General features: G+C 38.8%; 1 protein-coding gene across 23 annotated transcripts in view; it reads right to left on the bottom strand.

Moving 5' to 3' along the window:
* PARD3 (par-3 family cell polarity regulator) overlaps positions 1 to 19,807 on the bottom strand; it is a 443,499-nt gene that overhangs the window by 160,972 nt on the left and 262,720 nt on the right. For all 23 annotated transcript variants that reach the window (XR_008436211.1, XM_053972924.1, XM_053973078.1 and 20 more), the window contains 3 exons: positions 14,163 to 14,351; positions 13,537 to 13,707; positions 3,407 to 3,557 (listed from right to left, as the gene is read on the bottom strand). Coding sequence is in view for 22 of the 23 variants with exons in the window: in XM_053972924.1 (XP_053828899.1) it covers positions 3,407 to 3,557; positions 13,537 to 13,707; positions 14,163 to 14,351 (511 nt within the window). In the remaining variant the exon portion in view is untranslated. The remainder of the gene's footprint in view (positions 1 to 3,406; positions 3,558 to 13,536; positions 13,708 to 14,162; positions 14,352 to 19,807) is intronic.

Genomic DNA, 19,807 nt, shown 5'->3' with positions numbered 1-19,807 from the left:
TGTTGAATAAGAATAATTTATATAGTCAGCAGCTATGTGTTTGTGTATTGCAAAACTCAGGAGCATAATGCATGATATACAAGACCAGTATGTCAGAAGAAGACTTGAATTTTTAATTATAGAGCCAAGGAATCCAGTATAACACAGTTGTTTTCCTGAATAACATGCACCCTGGAAATAAAATAAATAAATATAAGGGTTTCTTACAGCCATCTAATTCTTAAAAAACCCAATTTATATAAATAAAATATCCCATCTCCTCCAAATCTGAATACAGAAAGTTGTATCTTTTCTCCATCAGAAATTTTCAGTGAAATATTATCAAATGAAAAAGCATAAGGAAATCTGTAATAGCAATAACCACCTAGAAAAGTAGATCAACATGAGAATCATCAGAAACATGAAAAGATTCACGTAGCCTTATTGCAGTAAGCAAACATTATTTTACATAATTTAAATCACTTCCTAAAACTGGTATTTTATTCCCACTCTCACAGCAAGGCTCTGACAGCCAGTTCTTGCTTGTCAGTTATAAAGGAGTAAGGAAGTTTTCTTGAATACCTTTCCTGAAATTACATTAATGGTATTTAAAAGAACAAAACACTCTCGAAATCTCTGTTCCGACTTTAAGCAGTGACTAAAACAAGCAGGCACTTTCCAGACTTTGAAATTGTTACTTTTGAATAGTTTAACTTAGGAAGGAAGAAAACTCAAACCCATCCAAGAGCAAAAGCAGCAGGAAGACCTACTCCTTCCATGAAAACAAACTGTCATCTCCTCACTAAAAAGTACTGAGTACTAAAAATTTACACAGTTAAATCTATTGAGGGGGAAAACAAAAGACATCAGATGATTCAGAGAGCTCATCAGAGGGGTTCTTGATATGGGGAGAGCACTCAAGGGAAGCAGCACTGCATAAAGCACTCCTTTGGGCTTGTTTTCATGGGCACGACTGGTGTGGGAAGGTATAGACCTCCAGTGTTCTTCAGCCAGATTGTTCTCAGGACTAATCCTCACTTTTAGGCCAATTTTCAAGAGAGTCTTGTAACACCAAACAAACATTCTCAGGAAAATAAAAAAAGCCCTGCTTTTTTTCTCATTACCAGTTTCAAAAAAGACAGGGATTCCACTGCATGAAAGTGACTGAGTCTTTAAAATGTTAGCTATTCTGAAACAAGTAACTGTGCCTATCTCTCCCAACAGGCAATACTTCTCTGTTGTATGGCACTGCAAGAAAACTTGCATGCGAAAGATTATGAACACTGCAGTTTTAATTTAGTGGTACTGATTAATTCAGAAAAAAACAGTCTTATTAGAAAACTGACCATTCCCCAAAATCTGGGTTTAAACATCACAGGTCTGTGAAGCTGCTGTGATTGCAGAAGGGAACAGTCCAACCCTGGAAAGACCAGTTTTTAGTTACACACCGCTAGATCACATTTGCTATGAGGTTCAGGCACAATTTGATTTTCCACTAACGTGCTTCCATGAAAGATTCAGTGAATTAAAGTCACAACCAACCAATTTTTTACATAGTTCCTGGTCCCTGAAAACAATCCAGAAAAGCAATGACGCACAGGAAATCAAAACATTAATGTCAGGTTATAAGAAACTTAGAAAATGAAAGATAGAATTTTTTTTTCTATGTATACAATGCAAAGGTATCTAAAAGTATTAGATGTTAACAGCTTTGGAAATACTTTTTTTGGTTTTTTGTGGTTTAAACATTAATTACTGGCTACTGCTAATAGTAGACTGATGAACTACTAGTTCAATTTGGCATGGCAAGTCTTGTGCTCCTCTGATGTGGAAGTAAACTGCATTGCTGATACATGTGCACTTTCTCAGGGCTCCCTCTCCAATCAACAGACAACGTGTTTAAGTGATAATTTGTTTATATGAGCTCTGTGTGTAAATCCTCTGCAGCACTGATGGAAAAAGCAGAAGGCAGTGCTTTGCAAATGTTTTATCTAAAGCTCTGACACCACAAGAACTAGTTCTTTCTATGGGAGAGTAGTGCTAAAGACTTCAAATTATTTTATCACTCCTTAAATTTGTTGACAAACAAATACAATTTTTTCTAAATTTTTCTCTTTAAGAGCATATGACTTGGGGTGACATGGTTTCACACTGCCTTGATTTTCATGTGCACATTTTTTCTTCCAAGCTGCACAAAATGAAATGCAATAGAACAGAATATGATATGTTTCTAATTACTTTTGCCCAAATGCACAAAAAAGGGCAAAAGACTTAGAAGAAGGTATTTAGGTATTTCTTAGAAGAAATACCCTAAATAGCAAACTTGTGGATTTTCAGAGAGTTAACAACAGTCCTATTTTGCTACCACAAAGAAAATGCAAAATCCAAAATCCAGGAATTATTTAAAAAAGAAAATGTGGGTGAAAAAAAAAAACCCAAACCCAACCAAAATGAAAAAAAATATAGGGTGAAAAATATACACAAACTGTTGACCGAAAAGCCTAAGTGGTAGACTAATTTTCTAAGGCCAAAAACTAATCTACTTAACAGCAGTTGAAAACTAAGTTATGCCTTGCTTCATATCAAGTTTATAGCAGCATCCTCTAATATATTCTGTGTATCTAATATGCTAAAGTAGTCCTAGATTTAATAGCCATGTCTTCTTTTTAAAACTTGCAACTCAAGCGAGCAATCGTCACGTCTTCTGTCAGGTGTTATTTTCATCAAGCTGCTTTTTGTGTTTAAACTTGAAAATCCTTTCAAACTAATCCCATCCTAGTCAGTAAATCCAGCCACTCCTGTGGCAAGGCAAGTCTTTATTACCTAGCTCTGTACATCAGAAGTTGAATTGCTGCAAAGCAAGTGCTAATAACCTCATTATCCACTGGGACAATGCAGATGGCAGGGCACAGAATCTACACAAGGGATGCTTATAATTAGTTATGAGGTTTTAAAATTGGTGTCCTACAAAGCAAATATTCAAATAAATTAATAAGTCCCCTAATAAGCATAAATGGATGCAAGTTTGCCTATTTGTTTTTGTATTTTAGTACAACTGAAACAGAGGAGAAGGAAAGTTGAAAAAAAATTATGAATTTCCATGAGTCACTGACTTTGATGCAACATGAAGCCTAGACCGACCAATAATTTATTGTCCCAAACCAGACACTGAAAGACCATTTTAAATGCTACTATTATTCATTTTATGACCTGTCACAGGATGCAAAATTTACTTTAGAATCCCACTTTACCTTCTTCCTCACATTACGTATCCAGAAGGCTTGCATAGAAGAATCTTAAGGCGCATTTTAAGTTGGTCAGTGCAACCTCCATGTTCCCAATTCCCACATAACACATTGATCACCCTTCAATGAATCACAGAGAGAAATAAAATCATGCCCTGTTTAGCAGAGCTGCTTTGACTCACCCATTATCCTGCCCAATGCCACGTTCTTTGTGGGAGACTCGCTGAGACCCTCGATCCCGCCGTAGAGGGAGTGGGAAATCCTCCGCTCCCGGTCATCCAGCAGAGTCTCTATGGGCAGCTCTGGCCCAGAGGGGCTCCCAGGTGATTCCAACTGCAAAGAGAGGGGGAAATTAGTGCCTGGAGTTCCCTTAACCACATGGGAGAACTGTAACAAATTGCCTAAGGCCTAGACCTGTCTGAGCACCAAATGAGCTAGAACTTCTCATCCTGGACAGTGATAATTTGCAATGACAGCTCTGCCTAATGACCAACTTTCTAACCCCTTTACACTGCACCCCCCATGGTGCCCTGTCAAATTGAAATCCTTCAGCAGACAATTGGCAAAAAAAAAAACATTCCATTTTGGTGTCTCTTTGTTGGATAATTTCTTAAACAGACAGTTGGGCTGTTTCCAATACCATCAGCAGACAGCTGGGCCATCTTCTGCACACTGACAGCTGAACAACACACAACAAGGCCTTTGTCAGGAGCATGGAACAGGAACTCTCATTTGGAATTGCACTGCTGCTGCCACAGTGGTGCAACTTGCTTTCAAATGAAATCATCACACTCCAAAGTTTTGTAGTTAAGAACAAAAGAAAAAACACAAAGTTGTCATACTTCACCATAATTTTATTTTTCATTTGAGTTCTTTGCTCTGTCTTTTCTGACTGCAGAGTAAAGAGGTCATACATGCTCCATTCAGCCTGGAAGCTCCTCTAATCTTTTGCTGCAGCATCCAGGCAGAGACACAAAAAACGGCACTGGCAAGACCTGAGGTGCTCTACACCCCAGCCCTCAAACCCCTGGAGCTGCCAGGTCCCTGCCCACCACAACTGAGGCCAAACTCTCCAGGGCATCACAAGACAGATGAAGTATGTGGTGGAAGTGATGGACACAGGCTGCTTGGCCTCGTGCACAGGAAAGAGAAAGGCTGCATATACAGCTTCCTGCCCACCCCAGCTGCTCTCCTTCAGAAGACTGCCTGGGTATCTTCCCAGCCCAGTCTTTGCTTGCAGAAGCTGGTCATCCCTTGTTTTCCTACAGCTGCCTCTCAGATTTTTCAAGAGGACAGGAAAAAGTCAAGTTCCCCTTGGTGAGCCCCAGAGAATCAGAGCTCAGGGGAACGCAGCACCCATGAGAGGCAAAGAAAATAATTTAGTATCATCTACCTGGATTTAGCAACCCCATCAGCCACAGCTCTGCTGTCAGCACAGCCCCTTGCAAATGAGAAGAATGAGCACCTGTGCATTCACAGGTCACTGTGGATGCCCCATGTAGCAGGGCCCAGTTGCCCCCTGCAGAGATAAGAGACCCCCACACCATGGCCCAATCCTCACACCATCCAGCCTTCCTGCTGCCCCTAAAGGTCTTGGTTCACCTGGGCTCCAGCACCCTGCTGTCCTCTCAGTAATGTTACCAGGGTGCATTGCCAAGGCCATTAAACCAATTCACCTGAACATTTTGAGCTGAATTCAGCCCTATCAAAAAGTAAACAACTATTAAAAAATAGATGTATTTTGTAGAAAAGTAGTATGAAGTCAGATATCAAAGCAATAGCTCTTCTAACCAACATGCCTCTTCATATTGAAGCATATAGTTAAATCTTAAAAACAGTGTCCTTACACAAATCCCACAGCATTTATTTCATATATATCGAAATACAGCGGGGACCAGATACTCAAAGATACTGAGCATGCTGCAAACTATTTGAAACCCCTGGAAATGCTTGTTCCAAGTACTGACTGATCTCCAAACAAGCACGAGAGGAGGAGTTCATAGTTTCAGGAATTACAATAACAAGCAACATGTTGGTTGTTTTTTCTTTTTGAAACAGCTGCCCATTATTAATCACTCCACCCGCACTCCCCAGACGACTAAGAAATGTATGCTATGAAAGAGTTTTAAAAAAATCTGCTTCAAGGGCTACAAAGCCCTGGCCTTTCTCCCCAGCAGAGGCTTTGAAGTGAGCCCGATGGACGGACGACTTCTGACACGCGGGCGCTGGCGCGACGCCTGGGGCGCGGGGGCGGAGAGTTGCGAAACGCCGCATTACAGTCAAGGAGACCACGATTGGGAGGTCACAGACTCTGTAAAAATTATTTTTTCTGTTCAAAGCCATCATCTGTTTAATATAAATGAGATATTTAATGAAGTTCCAAACTGTAGACTTATCTCCCAGTTTGATAAGCACCGGGGAGATTTACTGCATCGGAGGGTCAACACAATTACAATTGGAGGCACGTCAAGCTGCAGGAGAATAATAAACTTGCAGTGCAAGTGAATTAGACTCAATAAGGTTTAAATTGTGAAATGAGGATTTATTAGTTTTTTTAAATTTCAGATCACAACTGACAGCTTTACTGAAAAGTAAATTAAACAATATTTGTAGACTCTGTTATAAAGGAATCTAAGGCCCATTTGAAAAGAAATGTTAACTTCTGAAACACTTCACGAAAAAAAGAGCATAGCAACTTTAGACTGCTTGAGAGCTTGGACTTGCACAATGAAAGTACTAAATTATGGTACCCTTTATTTCACTGCCTTTAAATAAGGTGTGAAAATATCAAAGTGCTTTGGGATTTATTCTCCCAGCGCTATATTGATGACTTTATGTAACAAGTGTCCAGCTTTTAGTAAGCCATATCACACAGTCCTTTGTGTGACAAGCCATCAACTTTCAGACTCATTTGTAGAAAGATCTCAAGAGATTTTCAGAAAGACACTGACAAGAAGATGGTTCAGAAGCAAAGAAATATATAAAAATTCACTCCTGGTAATACAGTAAAGTACAGGGTAAATAAAGTAATAGCAGGAGTGTTGCATTTATATGGCCATGTTTTGTAAAGTTAATCACATATATTATAATTTCCTAGAGTCAAACTTTCTGTATTTCTAATTAGCACCTTGAAAGATGGGTTTAAACAAAGGCATTGACAGCCAGCTACACAAATATTTTGCAGAAGATACAATGCCTTTTATAAACCACCAAAATTTAGACAACTGGCTGTCACAAAAAAAAACCCAAAACACCTTTTCCTTACATTGTTAACAGAAAGTTTGTGCAAGAAAAAAAGCACAGAATTTGGAAACTGTGTGGTGGGCAAGACAAACACTCCAACAGTCCAAAGCAAAACTGCAGTTCAAATAGACTTGATCTTCGTGATGCATTTCTAATAAAGAGCTGGAATTACACATTCTAGTTCCTTCTCTTAAGCAGTCTCAGTGCTATTTGGTATAATTTTATTTGATTGACTGATAAACAGTGGGTAATATAAACAAAGTTGTACAAATTCCTAGCTTCATTAAAGGCCCGGCAAGGAAAGAAATCCGTGTGGCAAATGGCCCCCTATCAAGAGCTGCTGGAGAACCCCTTGGTGTGCCAGTTCAGAGTCACAGACCAACTGAGGGTGGATGAAACCACAGGAGATTATCTAATCCAACCTCTTACCCAAAGCAAGGTCTGCAAGAGCAGGTTGCACAGTGCCCCGCCCAGTTGGGTTTTGAATATCTCCAAGATCAGAGACTCCTCAGCCTCTCAGGGCAAGTTGTGCCAGTATTGACCTCTAAGAGGGACCTTTTTTTTCTTATGTGTAAAGAAATTTGTTGTATTTTGGTTTGTGCCTGTTGCTTCTGTTGCTTCTTGTCCTGGCACTGGGCAGCCCTGAGAAGTATCTGTATCAGTATTCTTTATTACTTCTTTATTACTTTTATCCATTATTTATAAACACTGACTGGTAAAAATCCCCCAATCTTTCTTCTCTCTAGACTGAAAAGAGAGAGTTCCCTTTCTGGATCCTAGCACTGATCTATACTAAATGATCATATTTGTAAAAATGCAATAAAACCTCCCATGCTACAGACTGCCTGTAGCTCCTTTTCTATCCAGTCTCTTAAATTAAAAAGAGAAGCAAGATTAAATTTTTTTTAAATTAAAAAAAGGCTCTACCCTGACCCTTTGTCATTCAGATAAAAACCAGCTGTTTGCTAAAGTACTGTCTGTACTAGCTAGCCCAGCTGCTGCTTATCTAGATGATAAAAGGACAAATAATGCAGTCCCTTTTACTTAAACACCACCATACATCCTATTTGAAGTTATGTACATAAATATGAAAAAGGTTTATGCACAAGAAGAGTGCCAAAATATTCAAAGCATAAACAAACTTTTTTTTTGTAATGAAACAAGAATCAGACTCCCTTTTTCCTTCCGAAAATAAATTGTCCAAATACAGGAATGCAAGCATTATGGGTGCTAAAGAAGTTGGTATACAAATTTGCTATATATGACACTGCATCCAGAATGCTGAAGCTCTCCAGGCTTATTCTCTCCAGAATTATTCTCCAGGCTTTCTTTTTTCCTTCTTATCTGTGTACTGTGGTTAAGATGTCCAAAATACTACAGCTTCATTTTCCAACATAGATACTTTTAAAATACTACTAGTCTATATCAAGGCATCAATATCAAAGGCACTAAAGAAACTAGGTTTTCATAGGATTGGACTAAATTTTCATTTTCTGGGTTGAAAACTGGCTGAAGAATTGGACACAAAGATTGATCTTCAGGATGGAGAAGAGCTGTAGATTCCCCTAGGAATCAGAGCTGGGAATAGCTTAAGTTGATAAACAGCTTTATCAATGAGTTGGAGATGGGAATGAACAGCGAAATCACTGTGTTTGGAGAAGATGCTAAAGACCTTTTAACAGTTAAATTCCAAAAGGTCATCACAAGACTAATCTAGTGAGAAAGAAAAACAAACCTGTCACCTAAATTTCAATGTAGGTAACTCAGTAATGCATGCAGGGGAAAATGATGCTGAATATTTTATACTTGCACACACACTGGAAAAGAAAAGATGCTTGCTTGTTTCTTTTATAATGAAGCCACTCATTTGCAAAATCTCACTGATCTATCAGTCAATTTATTTCATGAATGATGAGGTCCTTATACGGTCTGGAATCAGGACTTTGCTTCACAGTTTGCTGATTTTCAACAGGAGAAAAAATAAACAGACATGCATGAAGAAATCTGGGGATTGACAAATCATTTGCAAAGTTTCATTTCAGGCAGGTTTGGCAAAATATTCATTCTGTCAAATAAAAAAACAAAAGAGGTCTAAACAATAAAAACCCTTGAAATTTCTCATTTTGAGGAAAATGGTGACGCTCTCTCACTTAATGGCAGACAAGTGCTGCCTGCCTGCGACATGAACAGAGTGCAGACAAGCAATCTGTGTCTCTAAGCTGTCCAGATTGCAGGACTGAAAAGCACAGGGTTCCAAAGGTAACAATTACCTTTATTTTCTTGAATCAGCACACGGAGCCACCAGCTGCAGGGAAGTGCCTGGCAGTTGTGCCCGAGTGCTGAGCACGTTCTGGCAATGCAGCCTCCAGCTGTTTGCCCATAAAGGCTAATCACAATAGTATCCCTAATTAACAGAATACAGCACAGGGAACTCCATTTCTCCTTAAATGTGAGCAATTTAAAAAAATTCAGCCCTGAGTTAAAGATCTAAAAAGCTGATAGCCACCTCTTCTGAAAAATGAGGTGTTAAAAATTGGCCATATATGAATATCAAGTCAATATTATTGTTATTCTCTCCATTTTTCCCACTGTTTTCATAGCTTTGGAAATGTGTCTTAAAGAATCTCTCCATGCTTATGTAGGAAACATGATGAGTTAACACTCAAGGCTGGAAGCTGAAAATATAGAACAGAACAGAATGTTTAACTTTTTTAAAACAGGGGGCAAGGGAAACTCAGATATAGCCAAATCCCAAATTAAATGCTTTTGTTACACTAACCTAACAGTGGCCATCAATTCAGTGTGATTTTGTAGTGTGTGTGTGATTTTGTCCGGAGTGCTGAGATATTAAACACAGTTTTGCAAGGTTTGTAGTAGTGCAGCTTGCAGAATTCTACATTGCTGTACTCTGTACAGACATGATGCAAACAGGAGAAAAACTCAGATGCACAGCTTTGGCTTAGAGTTCATTCATAACTAACACTCCAGGCTTATATCAATATTTACTACAAGACAATTCACTTGAAAACCTGGATGGATTACACATTATCTTCTGTTGAGTCAATGAAAATTCTTTCTGCAGGCAAATCTTCAGCAAAACCACAGCAGCACAAAATCTCTTTTTACCTTCTGAGAAGTTTGTGGTCTCTTTTGACTCTACAGTTATAGAAGAGATGGTGATAGAAATTATCTCCTCCCTGCCTCTCTGAAGTCAAGATAATACTCTTATGGTGTTTATGTACATTTACACTGTTACTACAATTTCTCTGAAGGCTTAGATTACAAGAAGAGAACTTGTGAAGCCGTTTGAGAATAATGATGACATGGGAAAGGAGTATCCGAGGTCACTTCACAAAGTTTTAAAATAGTTTCATGTTCAAGAAGCCAAAGAAAACTCTCTGACAAAAGACAGTGCCTCTGCAGCAGATCAGAAGCAACTCTTCTGCCTCTCTCAATCCAGGACAACAGAGGTTCTGTCACTCACTTCTAGACAGCAAACAAAATACAAAAAGTACACAAAAATCCTAGTCTAAATTGAAACATGCAGAAACAACAATCTGCAGAATTGTGCTGCAAAATTAATTCTCCCTCCTCAGCAATTCTGAGGGCTAATTATGAAAATTGACATTAAAACCAAAAGAACAGTTTCATACCACTAACTGCCTTAAAAGTTCAATTCAAACTCAGTTTTACCAAAGAAAGAAGCAGACTATGTAGTCTATCCCAAAGGAAGTCAGTTTGACTTTGCAAATGCAAAACAATTGCTGGACTTGAAGGCCGGGGGGAAAGGGGTTTTTTTTGTTCTTTTTGCTGTTATTTTGTTCTGGGATTTTTTTTATCATCCAAGAGCAACTGCTTTTATCATCCAGATGTTTAGCACAATTATTTTTGCATTGGCGTTATCATCCCTCACATGGATTTCCCTTCTGAGACACTTGTGGGTGCTCCATGGTGTGGCAGGGAATCAGCCAAGACCTGAGCTCGCAGGACTGACCATACCCTCGAACAGAGCAGAGTGAACACTGTTCTTGGTGACACACAAAAGGGAATAACACCAAACTAGTTCCACTTAACTGTAGTTCAGACTAACAAGAAACAAAGCTACGTTTTTGTCTACAAAGTGGGCACATACAATGCTGAATCAACAAAGGAAAGAATCAGTTGAACAGGATATTTTTATCTGCTGTTTTTTTATGGTGACTCCTTTGAAGAACAAGAAGAGGGAGAAGAGCATAGAAAACACCAGGAAATACTTTCTCAAAAGTCAAACATTTCTTGTTATATTTGATTAATCCAGTAAACCCCCATTTCTGAGGAGCTGGGGGGTGTTTAGCCTGGAACAAAGAGAAGGCTAAGGAGAGCTTTTTGCTGTCTACAACTGCCTAAAAGGAGGATTTACACAGGTGGGGGTTGGTGCCTTCTCCCAGGTAAAAAGTGATAGGACAAGAGCAAACAGTCACCAGTTGTGCCAGGGAAGATTTAGACTGGATATTAGGTAAAATATTTCATGAAAAGTATAGTCAAGCTTTGGAACAGGATGCCAAGGGAAACGGCTGAGTCACCATCCCTGCAGGTCTTTAAAACATGTATAGATGTGGCACTTGGCAATATGGTTCAGGAGTGGACTTGGCAGTGCTGGGCTAATGATTGGAGTCAATAATCTTCAGTCTAAAGGATTCTGTGCTTCTATGGTGATAAGAGGTGGGAGTTATTAAGATAAGGGTGTGCCTTTTTAATGCTTTTGCTTCTAATCTGCAAGCTCCTGAATTTGCTGCCAGTCAAATGTAATTTCTTTTTGTGTTCTAATACTAAAAATCTTTCCTGGTGGCTGTTACTGGAATGTTCCAAGGGGAAAATTTGTATACCAGCATGTTTAAGCAATCTGTGTTGTTGAATTAAGCACAATACAGCCAAGACATGGCCAGCCACTGAGGCAATGCTGTCACCAGCCAGTTCTCAGGCCCCACAGCTACTAATGAGGGATTGAGCTGACTGAATACCACACTCATATATGGTATTCCTACAACATTCAGAAATAACATTATCACAGCTTATCAGTGTTACATCAGCTTAATAACATCTAAAGCTTAAATTGGTCACATTCTTGAAGGAGGATATAGGGTTTAATTGCAAGAAAAAAAACTCTCTTTGCTTTTCATTTCATTGAAGTCTGGGCATTGCAAGACCTCCAGAAAAGTGACTTCTTGCATACTGCCAGCTCAGCAAGTAAACAGCTTTATACCCATGCAAGTCATCCTTTCATCATATTAAAATATGCAAACAGTACTGACATCATATTTCCTTTGGATAAGTGTGATAAAAGCAATCATTCCTAGGAAAAACTACTTACAAAAGTTACTTTGTAACTTTCTGATTACTACAGCAATAGTGACATATCAATGCTTTCCTAATCATTATAGCTCATCTTGCCATCTTCTTAAGGAGTTAGGAAAATGCACAAAAACTGTAAAGGAGGCCCAGAAAGACAGGGCATATCCTGTCCTCGTGCAGGTATTTTTCAGAGTATCTAAATCTATTTCCACAATCAGTTATTTTATCTTGAAGCACATTTACTGCAGTCAGCTGTGCTGCTTTTGGCACATGATTCCTGCAAAATAAATTGTACTAAATGTCAAGCAGATACAGGGGACCAAGCTGTTCTTAAGTGAGTAAAAATTGTGTTGGATTCAAGGAGAAATGTCTTTGTTTCATCACTGCTGGATTACCTCCCTTGTGTTTACAAACAACTTTCATTAGGAGAAAAGGGATCATCTTCTACATCCTTTTAGGAAAAAAAAAAAAAACTAAACACAGAAATAATCTAAAATATTTCACCCTTTTTATGTAGTAGCATGTAGTAGAGTCTGAAATTGGATAAGAATAAGGAACGGTCTCCAAAGGACAGGCTGAATTAGGGCTAGATAAGGACATCACTACATACAAAAAGGTCAGAATTCCTTCAACACTAAGCAAGACACACTGTGTATCCAAGCTGGCTTTCTAGCAGTGTGCATATATAAACATGCATGAGTACAAAACCTTTGTATAAGCAGTTAATCAAGAGGAGCTTAACACTTTAAAAATGCCTAGTGCCTTTTTCAGACATGATTTTATAATACACTATGGACTATTTTTTTTTTCTAAAGATTAGATTTATGCATTAAAAAGTAAACCATTATTTTTTCCCCTAGGCAGGAGCAGTGATACTAAACCAATTTGTGCAAATAGTTTTTGAAGCATGATGATCAAGAAATAACATTCCTGATAAGGCCTTAGTATTAGCAAGAATGAAAGAATTGACTTTTAGATTTCTAAAGAAGAGATGCTTTTCTGACATGCCATTCAGCTGTATCCTATTTAACTGTTCTTTCTCCAATTTGTTCTGAAGTCTAATTCAGTCCTCCCCAACATCTACAGTCCTTCTCATTATATGTCCATATATTCCTGGTATATAGCATTACTTACTTTAAACAGAAGATAAGCTATTAGAAATAATTAATATATAGGAAAACATCAATATATTAACATTGCACTAGAGAAGACAAAAGTTGCAAATCATCAGAAGAATCATCACTTCACCCTGAATTCAGTTCAACCTCCCCCACAATTAAAGCCAAGACAAAGTTTTGTAGAATCCATACATGAAACTTTTGTTTAGATAAAATATAATAATGAAACAGAAGAGCTCTACTCTTACTTAAAAAAAAACTGGAAGTGACAAAGAAACAAGTCAGTTAACAAAAAAGTCTATAAATGAAAGATCTAATAGACCTCCATAAAAAACTCCGCTGAACAAAAATCACGTAAACAGTGAGATCCAATTACAAAATCAATATAGTTTTATTCAGTGTTTCCTGTTTTCATTGACAAAAATACTTGAAAGAAAAACTTTATTGATCAGTAATAATGTTAGCATGTCTAACACTGAAATTCAGATAATTCTGTAGTTCTCTCTTTCTTTAGCTTCTCAGATATTATTTTTCAAGTCCCAGAGGAAACATGACATCTCCTGTAAACACAAATACCTCAAAAGTGAAAATTGTCAATCCCGTTATCAAAAGCTTATTACCTCATTGCATTTACTTATTCGCCTCGCCACAATAAGCTGAATCATTCCTCGTTTGTTTCCTTCAGTGGACATGGACCTCCTTAAGGTTTCCATAGCATCTTGATTTGTTTTGCCCAATAATGATTCTCCATTAACTGCTATTAGTTGATCATTCACTCGAAGCCTGCCATCCTGGAAAAGTAAAAATTATAGATAGTTACATAAAACACACACAAAGGAAGCTTTGTCTACTGGAGAGAATAAAAAAAAAAAAAAAAAATCAAAAAAAATCAAAAGAAAAATATTCAACCAACTACACTTGGTCCTAAGGGTTTATGGCGAAATGAACACTGCAATAATAGCTTCCATTGCAGCCACTATAGGAAATGTCTATTCCAATTACAGATTTGCACTGAAAGCTATTATCATAATCTGTTTGCTCAAATAGCATACTAATGGAACTGTACCAGAGACAGCTCGTTCCTTCCCGAATCTGTTAGGGCTGTTTAAATCCTGGAACGTGCAAACATATGAGTAGAAATCTAAATGTTATCTCTGATGGCATAATTGGTGAACATTACAGATCTCATTCTGCTTCGATCTATGGATATTTTCAAAATAACTTATTATGGAAAACTCCCTCTTACCTTGGATGCTGCTCCGCCGTTAATAATGGACTTGACAAAGATTCCTAAATCGGCATGGTTTTCTTTTGACCGGTTACCTTTGACACTCACACCAAGCCCAGCTGACCCAGAGTCATTCAGTGGAACTTCAAAAGTGAGGAATTCCCTGGTGCCATCAGGTGTGAGGACAAGCTCCTCTTCTTCTGCTTTCTGTTGGGGAGATTGGCATGGGATTATAGAATAGCATTTCTCTGGGAATTCTCTTCCCCCTACAGCTATTAGCATTCAAAACTCTCTGCTTTCTACTACAATGCCACAATATTTTCCACAGTAATTATGTGAAGGAATGTGTAAAAATAGTGTATTTTCAATCACCTCCAGTTGACGCCTAGGTTCAGAAATATCTTAAATTTGTGTCTAAGTGCTTCTCTCTCTAGTAAAGTAATTGCATCACATGTCATTACTGAATCATCAATACTAACTCACACATAAGCTGCTATTTCATTAGCCAAAAGAGAGCTTTATCAGAAATATTTTCCTACTTGCAAACCTACAGAATTTTTTAAGTACCATCATCATCTATGGAGGTTTGCAGTCTTAGGGAGAAACTAAGTGCAAGAAAATTAAATTCAAAAATTACTTGTTCACCTCATTTTTTAAAAAATTATCTGCGTTAGGAAAAACCAGAAAACTACACAGCTGAGATCTGCAACAGCACATGTCTCTGCTATTGCCAGGCTTATAATCAAATTCAGCTCTAAGTGCCAATTTTCCTGTTTTTCCCAGCTCAGCCCTTCACCTCTGTCCTCTTACCCACCATCTTTCTGGATCTTTGTTGTCCTCAATACACAGTCTTAGCCTGGCTGGGAAAATCCCAGGTTTTATGCACCCCGAATTACAGTCACAGCCTGCCACAGTTGCCAGCAAGGAGCTGCTCAGTGACACCTTTCCATGCATCCAAAAGCCATACAAGCACAGGTGACCAGCCTCATGCTTCACCTCCTGCCAAATTCAGGGTGGCAGCAGGCTGGGACCAGAGGCCTTGCAGTGTCCCCACAGAGCAGTGACACTCCTGGGGCAGCAGCATGAGCACAACAGCCAGGAATGAAAATGGCCACGCCCTGAGGAGCAGTGCTCATGTCCAAGAGACTTCTGCCAAAGGGAGGAATGGGAGGGACAGGCTGTTCACCAGCCCTATCTCTTACAGTAGATGCTGTTCACTTGTTTCTAATCCTCTTTCAAATCTAACAAAGCAGATATAACCATTTTTGGTTATAACTTTATCAATTAAAGAAAAAAGTCATGCCCTTAAAGGCATTTCTCTGCTTGTGAACCCAACTGTGCTAGGGATTTTTCACCCTCATAAAGGAGAAAGAGAACATACAGCAGAAGGTGCACACTAATGTCCAGCATCAGCAGTTCTTCTCTGGAAGAATTAATCTGGCCAAATTTTCATAATCTCAGGAACATGCCACCTCTGTTTCTGACAGTGATTTTATACCAACTTTTCCCACATCACTGATCTATTTGCAAAGCTCATTCATATGAGTGAGAAGACGTATGAGAGAAGTTAACACGTGCCTGCTGAGCTGTCCCTGTTTCTTAAGTTTTCAGGAAATGCAAACACAGCCTATGGCAAAGATAGATGTGAAAGCCATGTGGAGTACAGCAGACTGAGATGATCAATTTGGGCACAAGCATGCTAGTTGTGTCACCACTGACCTAGAAATGCAGTGCAAAAATGTCACATGGGAAGGCAGTCAGACTGCTGAGAGAGCTGCAACAGCTGAGGGAAGAAAAACAGGAGCTCTATCTTTTCCCACTTGGTTAAAAGCGTGAACCTTCAAATGTTCACGAGCCCTCCCCTTTGCACTAGACTCGTTTTGCTTATAACTAAGCACAATGGTTCATCAAAAAAAAACCACCAATAAACCCCCCAAAAATGAAAAAAAAAAACCCATCTCCTATCAACGTGCCATAGCTAGGCACTAGCTATTCACGTTGTGAATCCCACTATTCAAACACATCTCTTGGCCACATGAAACGGCATGACCAACGCTAGCTGTGAGGAATGGAAAGGTGTATTGTGACCATTGAAAAACACTCTATCTATTGTGACCATTGAAAAACACTCTATCTAAAAGGTGTTTCCCAAATTATGGGAAAATTACCACCCTAATTTTACTGCTTGGCTCACAGAAGCACTAGCTTTAGCATGCATGTGAATCCACATTTTGTCGAGCAGCTGCAGAATAAAACAATCTGACACAGATGCATGTTACCTTATAGTTTCTGTAACACTGATCACTTTCACATTCCTTAATAAATAGTAGCAGGAATAAACCTTGTGAGCCAAAAGAGAAATAAAGCCAAGGTAGGATGTATGACTTATCCAGGAAAGCAGATATGCTTATTGAATTTTTCTTTATTACTCTTAACATAAATTTAGAATCAATTTCCCTCTTCCTTCAGTATTTTCTAATCTTCAAACAATCCACCAAAACTTCAGGCAAAGCAGTCTCCCAGGCCTGTCAGGTGCATTTCTAAGTGACAAAGGGTCAATTGGAGTGAGTATCTCACAAGAATCCCCAAAGACTTAGCTAATGGCCTCTACCCTACTTCTCTTCAGTGAGACCAAAGAGATGCATTATCAGTTCAGCACTGGTTTTAATGTGAGGCTTATGCTTGCTTGTTTCCTGCAATCTTGAATAAGGAAATAAGGCAATATTAGGCTACATACACCTGAGTGTGCAGCCGCAATGTGAGGCCAAAACCTGGAACAAACTACACTGTAGCAGCTGTACATGAGCGAGCAGATCATGCTTATGAAAAAATGAGAAACAGCAGCCTCAGCACTGGATCAGAAGTGCTGAAAGCATGAGAAAATTGCTCAAATCACTTAAGGAAGAAAATTACCATTACTAGGCTATGGCTAAATTTCTTGAGGGACTTCATAGGGTATCTACAGTTTTTCCCACCTAAACACACTTCATAAAGGAGCCAGTCACAGAGAATGACTGTGAGCAGGAAGATTTTTAGCCTGCTACTATAATATTTTGAACCGAAGTTATAAAGATGAAAACAAAACAAAAAAGCCCCAGCAAAATCTCATAATGACTGAATCCTTTGTTCTCTAAAGCCCTTTAGAGTACAGAAACATTACATGTTCAGCAACTCTCCCCAATCAATATAAAAACAGCTATTATAAAAGAGTAAACTTTGCACTGAAATTGTGTTGAACATTAAGTATTTAAATGTAACAAATCACAAAAATTCCCTAATATGTCCATGAGACAGCATTAAAATGCACAAAAAATCTAAAATGCAGCATTAAAAATTTTCAGCTGAGAACACATCACTTCTTAATTGCAGTAGCTTCCATTTGATCTTGTTACTCTCTAAATTAACAGCTTCGCTATGTCAATCAAACACCTCAACACTATTTTCATGATTAGTTGATCTGTAGGAGAAATTTATTCCGTCACGTATTTTGACAGGCCAGCAGTAAACATGCAAGCAAAATTATGTACTGTGAACCCTGAACAACAAAATTCAACTCCCTTAAGATTTTTCACACACTATGTCCAAAACAATTAACAGCAGAACAATATTCTGTTCAGACAGAGGCTGCTGAGGAAAAGGTCATCTGAAATGACTTCAGTTGGATGAATGAAGCTGCTCAAGTATGTAATTTATAATAAAAATTTGATTGGTGATAAAATATGTAGGTGACTTTTTTGGCTTCAACATCGTACTTGCATCAATTTATGCTAAACAACATTTGAGATAAGTTTTTCACTTTTTATATACAACATAAATATATTGTAAATTTAAAGATAAACTTCCTGACTAGAGCAAACTTACAGCAGTGTTTTGATATATACAGATTTTAAAAAGCCGTAAGATAAATGGGAGGGGGAATTGTTTTTCTCTCCCACATAACATTATCGTCTACATAAGTTCTGATCTGATCATAAAATCAGATTTAATTTTATAAACAACATTAAAATAGATTTCAACAGTTACAGTGCCATTAGTTTTCTCATCATACTACTAACAGCATCTCCTCTTTATCCTTGTATCACAGAATTACAGAATATGTTGACTTGGAAGGGACCTCAAAGATCATCAAGTCAAACTCCTGGCCCTGTACAGGACACCCCAAGAGTCACACCCTGTGCCTGAGAGCATTGTCCAAACGCTTCTGGAACTCTGTCAGGCTGCTGCTGTGACAACTTCCCTGGAGAGCCTGTTCCAGTGTCCAACCACCCTCTGGGTGACTGATACCCAGCCTAAACCTCCCCTGACACAGCTTAAGGCCATTCCCTTAGGTCTTGTCACAGATCACCACAGAGAAGAGATTCATGTCTGCTCCTCCTCTTCCCCTCATCAGGATGTTGAAGACCACAATGAGGTCTCCCCTTGGTCTCCTCTTCTCCAGGCTGAACAGACCAAGTGACCTCAGCTGCTCCTCACACACCTTTCCCTCAAGGCCCTTCACTATTCTTGTTGCTCTCCTTTGGACACTCTCCAATAGCTTCAGAACTTTCTTATCCTGCAGTGCCCAGAACTTCACACAATTTCCAAGGTGAGGCCACACCAGTGAGGAGCAGAGCACCTCTCTCGACCCGCTGGGGGTTTATGTTTTACACACTATTGCTTGGGACTTCCTCCATTTGCAGGACCTCATCAGGGTTCAGCTGGTGAGTAAGCAGCATGAGATGGGTGAAAACAGAAACTGAACAGCAAAGAAAACCTTCCTCCCACCTAACAGGGGAAGCAATTTGCAGTCAAGTTAGGACAGGTTTCCTAAGTGACTTGCTGCTGCTACAAGTCTGGCAGCCTCTCCAGTGAAGTGCATTCTCTTGCAAGCTTAGACCTGCTGCCTTCTCAGCAGTTATTCAGTCACTGAAACTTGTCTGCACGTTACTTTGTGACTATGTATACAAAAATGTGCTCCTGTTCCCCTTCACAGAGCAAGCAATAAAGCTCTGCCTCTCCAGTTATATATATGAACACACGCACAGGAAAACTTTTACAAGCTTGAATGCACGTGTATATGCATGTACACATACAACACACCCTTACATGTGTGTATATATACACACCACAACGATGAGATTCATATGACTAATTAACTACAGCACAAACACTACCTAATAACTTGAATGACCCCATTCACTATTCAATTTACCTGTCTCAAGTTCCGTTGTGTCCAGCCTTCTAACATTACAGTCCTGTTAGCCACTGTTTAAACACTATTTTGTTAATCTATCAACCTTTTGTCTCACAAACGTGTCTTCTCTCTTTACAATTTATCCAGATGGAAAACCTGAAGTTCTCAAAAGATGAGTTTGGTGGATATAAGAGCTCTCTAGGAAGTGTAGGCTGTAATACTACTGGAAATTTCAAAATCCCAAGTTTAGTCATTGGGTTCCAATAATAGGGAATTCCAACCTAACATAACAGCTTTTCCCAAAATATTTTCAGTCTTTAGAAGATTTTAATAGAGCATCCATTATTTAATTATTTCTGATAAGGTACCCACAATACTAAGGAATCATGAGCCCTATAGTTTGGGAAACCAGTAAAACTTGTCTCTGTATTATTGTAACAAAACAGAATGCAGCAGGATATATGCAAGAGAGGAGATTTCACTTAGCTAT

The sequence above is a fragment of the Vidua macroura genome, chromosome 1 (genome assembly GCF_024509145.1).
Source record: "Vidua macroura isolate BioBank_ID:100142 chromosome 1, ASM2450914v1, whole genome shotgun sequence".
NCBI classification, from domain to species: Eukaryota; Metazoa; Chordata; class Aves; order Passeriformes; family Viduidae; genus Vidua; species Vidua macroura.
This window is presented reverse-complemented; position numbering and strand designations above follow the sequence as displayed.